At 39.2% G+C, this 6,000-nt stretch overlaps 1 protein-coding gene across 1 annotated transcript in view; it reads left to right on the forward strand.

Moving 5' to 3' along the window:
• The window catches only part of slc5a9 (solute carrier family 5 member 9), a gene marked incomplete at both ends in the record, with an annotated part of 35,904 nt that extends 31,699 nt beyond the window's left edge, over positions 1-4,205 (forward strand). Inside the window, 4 exons of the mRNA XM_080023130.1 lie at positions 288-438; positions 547-715; positions 1,645-1,860; positions 4,095-4,205. Coding sequence (XP_079879256.1) covers positions 288-438; positions 547-715; positions 1,645-1,860; positions 4,095-4,205 — 647 coding nt within the window. The remainder of the gene's footprint in view (positions 1-287; positions 439-546; positions 716-1,644; positions 1,861-4,094) is intronic.
• Between the last annotated feature and the right edge of the window lie 1,795 nt (positions 4,206-6,000).

Genomic DNA, 6,000 nt, shown 5'->3' on the forward strand with positions numbered 1-6,000 from the left:
GAATTTGATATTTGTGAACATTATCTCAATGTAATTTGTATATTAGAACCACAATTAGTAAATATTTCATAGTATACAATGTTATACCATGTAAAATATATAAATGCAATATATTTTCTACTAATAATAGTTCAACACCTATTATTTTTAATCTTTACATATCTTGTTTTTTTTTTTTTTTTACGTCTCTTTATGTATTTTTGTAATTCTACGATCCTAGCATAGAGAAGAAGTATTTCACAAACCAAAATGTCACACTCGTTCTGCCTTAATTTCCTCCTATGCAGGACTCCGCGGTCTAATGCTGGCTGTGATGCTAGCAGCCCTGATGTCATCCCTGACATCCATCTTCAATAGCGGCTCTACTCTGTTCACATTAGATCTCTACCATAGATTAAGGCCTGAAGCTGCAGAGAGGGAACTTATGGTGGTGGGCAGGTAGGTGTCTGTCCAGGTGTGTAATGTGTCACACACACACACACGCATGCGCACGCGCACACGCACACGCACACACATTTGAATATGGTCTTTCTGTCTATATTTCAGGGTATTTATCCTAGTCTTGGTGTGTGTTAGCCTGCTGTGGCTTCCAGTTATCCAGACAGCCAACAGTGGGCAACTCTTTGTCTACGTCCAGTCAGTTACCAGCTATCTGGCCCCACCAATCACTGCTGTTTTCCTGATGGCAATCTTCTGGCCACGCACCAACGAACAGGTCTTTTACGCACATATATCAATGTATAGACATGTATTATACTTCTAGGCAGTCCCAGGAATTCAGAAGTGCAGAAAAAACGAGGGTGAAATTATATTTACTCTATTTCTAAAAACATAATGGGGCGAAATCACAAAGAAATGGCTCGCGGCCGCAAATAGCACCATCAATTGCATGTCAATTGCGCTTACTATCTGTGTCGTTTAGTGTCCTATTCAGGAAAGGATATTGCGCTAATGATATGCCGTCTCAAACACGGCCATAAAGTTTTGCTGCTGAGTGCAATTTGCGCTTGTTTGGCATCTGTGCCCCAATGATCATGTGGCAGAGTAAATAATCTATCTAATAAACTTGGGGGGGGGGGGGACTCTCTGAAGATAAGATGATAGCACAGTGCTGCCTTTTTTGCCTTTCTTTTGGGACTTGCACAGTTACCATCAGCTCTCTGCAGATGGTAATAGCGTCACTCTAACTGCGTGTGGCTATGAGTGCCGGTATTTGTGTATTGGAGATTATTTGCAACGAGGCTCATTTGCATAGAACAGTGGCCATTTTGCACCAAAGACATGCATAATATCGAATTTAAATATGCACAAATGGCAACAGCCCACCAAGACGCTATTTGTGTGGCAGTGCAGTTAAGGGTGCATTGCACTGTTTGCACTGGTGCTTTGTGAATTAGACGCTCGCTTTTTCTGTTATTTGCCCCAGTTTAGCAGCCGCAAAAGCAATGCAGTCGCTTTGTGAATTTCCCCAAAATGTTTTAAAACATTTAAAACTTGTATCTTCTCAGAAATTGCATGGCAGTTAACTTTATTGTTTATTGCCCCAGTGTCTGTTTTATGACCCAATACTCTTTTGTTTTTTTTTGTTTTTTTTTTGCTATACAGTACATAAGTGCCCTTTTTGTCTCTGTCTCTCATTGTCAGGGTGCGTTTTGGGGCTTAATGATTGGGCTGGTGTTGGGGTCTATCAGAATGGTGCTCGAGTTTCTCTACACGTCTCCCTCCTGCGGAGAGCCTGACCCACGGCCTTCTGTCTTGGCGAAGGTCCACTACCTCTACTTTGCACTCATCCTTTTTGGGCTCACATGCCTTGTCATCACTGCTGTTAGCTTGGCCACACCACCAATACGGAAAGAAAGCGTAAGGATGCTACTCACTCACACACACAAACACACGAGACGCACATGTTGCAGAGCCATTACAATTTCCATTATCAGCATGACTAGTATGACCAATCTCAGGTCTTCAGTCTTTGGCTTTCTATATATGTGTCTGAGGTTCTGGTAGCTCTGGGTTAATTACTAATTATGATAATCTGAGAACTTAAATCGCTTAAAATAGCTGTGAATGGCGTGTGTGTGTGTGACCCTGTGATGTGTAAACACACATCAAGTTTAACAGTTCAACAACTTCTAAAGTACTAGCAATTGAGTGCCTTATTTCAGCTATAACTATTTGGCTCCCCAGTAATTATAAACGGGAGGCCATAAAACTCTGTTGTCTCATGTGGCTTTGATAATTACAGTTCATGTTAAAGTGCTAATTGTCAACATATTTTATAACTGACACCCATAGCAGCTGCCTTCATGATTTAGTTCTTTCAAAGTTATTTTTTTCTCATCATATTAATCTATCCTATATCAAACTGACCCCTCTACTAAGGGGAATAGATGCAAAAGTTTTTGGCATTTGTGAAAAATGATGTAAACTCAGGATTCTTTCAAAAATAATGGCATGAATTGTTTTTATTTATCAATTAATGAGATACAAAGTGCAGTAAACAGAAAAAAATCATAAATCAATATTTGCTCTGACCACCCTTTTGCCTTTAAAGCAGAACATTTTACTCACAGTACACACAGTTTTTTAAGGTACCTGGCAGGTAGGTTGTTCCAAGCATCTTGGAGAACTTGCTGAAGTTCTTCTGTGGATTTAGGCTGTCTGAATAGCTTCTGTCTCTTCATGTAATCCCAGATTGACTAAATTATGTTGAGATCATAGCTCTGTGGAGGCCATAATCAGTTGCAGGACTCCTTGTTCTTCTATTTGCTGAAAATAGATCTTTAGGACTCTGGCTGTATGGTGGGGGTCATTGTCATGCTACAGACATATTGACACACTAATGGTCAAGGAGAGTTGAGCAGGTTTCAACTTTATGCAAATGAGCAGCGCAGAGCACTGAGGTGCGCTTTCAAAAGAGCTTGTCCTTGGAAAATAGACGCTCGGACCACTGCATTGTTCCTATGCTTTTAAATGATAAACATCACTTAAACTATCGATAAGAAACACATAATTTTATGTTTCTTCAATAAGGACAGTTCTTTATGTTAAGGGACGGATGGCAAGATTATTCACATAATTTTTTTCAAGAAATGATTTATTTTGCCAAGTAAACAAACTACACCATTTTAATAAAAAAATTAGTAGACATGGCACATCTTACTATATAATGTATATTAAATATAGAAAAGGAGAGAGGTTTGAAATGTTTGGCGCACCCACAACGTCGCTGGCGGTTTGACCATACGGCAATAGGACAAAAGCTGCTCGCCTTCACGCTGCAGCCCCGTTTCTGGTGGTGTTACCCTACCGTTAGAGAAGATATACTGTAAAATAACTAAGACAAATGTTGTGGAACATTTAAAGTGCTTAAAAATGTTCCGCAGTACTGTACAATTATGCTGTAGAGTCATATAACAAAAGGCAATACATGCTATACCTTAAGAGTGTTATGATAGTTTGTCTATTTGTGCATTAGAACTTGATAACTTTTAATTGGAACCATGAGTGAGAATGATGTGTGAATGCTTTGAATGCTGTGTTATTCGTGATAGCTCCGTCTCAGTCATTTCAAGTAACTCAGTATGGTGTAATTCAGTGATATATCCTCTTCCCAATCATTTTTGGTATCACCATTCACTGGGTAATGCATCAAACCCCTTTCCCAAGGAATTCAGTAGACCCTATTCTCCCACCTAGAAGGCCTAGACATTGCTGATGACCTGGCCTTTGTCTCATCCAAAAACAAATAGCTCTAACAATAAAAAGCAGACTTCATATCAACACTAGGAACACCCAAGTCATGTGCATTAATAGGCCATAAATGCATTCAATCAACATTGATGGAGCGACGCTCGATCATCTTCGATGACCAATTCACATGTCTTGGGAATGTAATCAGCAGCGATAATGTAGCTAAAGAATACATCAAGGTCAGGTTCAATGCCAGAAGTTCCTTCAGTTGACCCTGCCCCATCTGGAGGTGAAAGTTCTTCAGCCTCACGACAAAGACCAGGCTCTACAACAACAATGTTAAGTTGCGGCTTACTTATGGTGCAGAGTGTTGGAAAGACAATAAGAATGAAATATTCTAGATTGATACCTTCTACAACACCTTCCTCTACAAGATCATCAACATCTTCTGGACAATCAAGATCACAGATGAGAATCTGAGCAAGATCACAGGTTGTAAGAACATTGCCTAAAAGGTCAAGGCATGCAGATTCTTCCAATGTTAGCCCCATTCAATATTTTCAGAGTCCACAGTGTGTCGTGGAATGTCCAAGTGCCAAAAGGATTTAGAATAATGATAGTTGCGCCTTATTGCATGTGTGATGCCCTGAACAGACAATTCTTTCATCAAATGTTATCTCCGCTGAATCTCAATGCATTACCACATTAAATAATCCAGTCTACTTAATAATTTAAGTTTATCTTAATTGAATAAAAGCATTAATTCATTTTTCAGAATCCTGTTGCTTTTGGAAAGGCCGTACTTTGGCAATATTCCTCTTTATCTACCAATGGAGAGTAAGTCTGCCAAAAGGGGTTACTGAGGGAACTGGCAGCCAAATGCAAAGGACGTGAGGGGGTGGTGAGCCGTAGCCCTGATGCCATTCTTATAGTCCTAGTGAAGAAGAAGGATGGGAACCTGATGTGGTGCGTAGATTACCGGCCACTGAACAGCAAGACCTTGCATGATATCTTCCCCCTGGCCAGAGTCTTCTTCAAAGATAACATATCCCGAGTATTTGCTGTGTGGCATTCTGCGGGTCATTCCAAGAAAAATATTAACTATATCAAAACACTTTGAAAAATAAAACATCCAGAGGAAAACTAATATCATAAACTACAGGCGACACTGTTGTGATGATGTTTTGGTGTGTTGCGTCTGAAACATTACTTATAGGGATTAGAATAGTATTTTGTGGATGTGAATGTACATTTTGTGAATGTGCTGTGTATTGTTATCTTTTAATTTGAGTTTTGTCCACCCTGTGCTCTCAGCTAATTTGACTTCTATTTCTTTTCTTCCTCTATTCTCTAGTTATATAGGCTGACATGGTGGACACGGCACAGCCAGGAAACTCGTGTTGAACTGCCTGACCCCTGGAAAAACTTTGTAACTTCTGACCCTGACCCTGAGATTGATTCCGAAACGATATCCTTGTCGTTGTGGCGCAAGGCGTTTTTTTGGATCTGTGGCCAGGGTGGTAGGGTCTCTAATTCTACGCCTGCGATGAGCCATAATGGCCCCTCAATGCAGAATATGGAAGAATTCTCTATTCAGGAGGATGCACTGTGGAGAAACGTCTGTAATATTAATGGCATGATATTATTGGTCGTGTCATTGTTTCTTTGGGGATATTTTTCTTGATCTTGGGTTCAAGCGAGAATAAAAAAAAAGCTAGAATATTAAGCTTGCTAGCCTCATCAGCCCACTCAGCCGTTTACTCTCTAAACTAGGTACACCAACTTTCTATTGTTTAGAGTCCCTTGAAAAATGATCCAGCCCACACAACTCTTTTCATATTTTTTTCCTCACATTGTAAATGTAAACTACGGTAAATTAAAATCCAAAACCTTTCAACAATTGATTTAAATCAAGAGTAGGAAATTCTGAAGTAAAAAGTATTCATACCCCAAATTACCCCAAATAATAAAATATTAATGATTGTGCCTTTAAATTTGTCAGCCAAATTCAATAGTTTGGCTACCAAATTACAACTTTCACATTTCACAAGTCGCAGGAAGGGGTGCAAGATGTAGAAGATGATTCAAGATTCAAGATTCAAGATTTTTATTTGTCACATACATATACATACTTCCATACATATATGCAGTGAAATGTAATGAACACTTATTTTATCTTGCCCCTGTTTGGACACATACCCATTCAAGGGATTTTCTGTATTTTTACTATTTTCTACACTATACAATAATTGTGACGAAAATCAACTATCACATGTGGAATTATGTAGTAACCAAAAAAGAAGAAAT

This window comes from Zeus faber (assembly GCF_960531495.2).
Source record: "Zeus faber genome assembly, chromosome: 22".
NCBI lineage: Eukaryota > Metazoa > Chordata > Actinopteri > Zeiformes > Zeidae > Zeus > Zeus faber.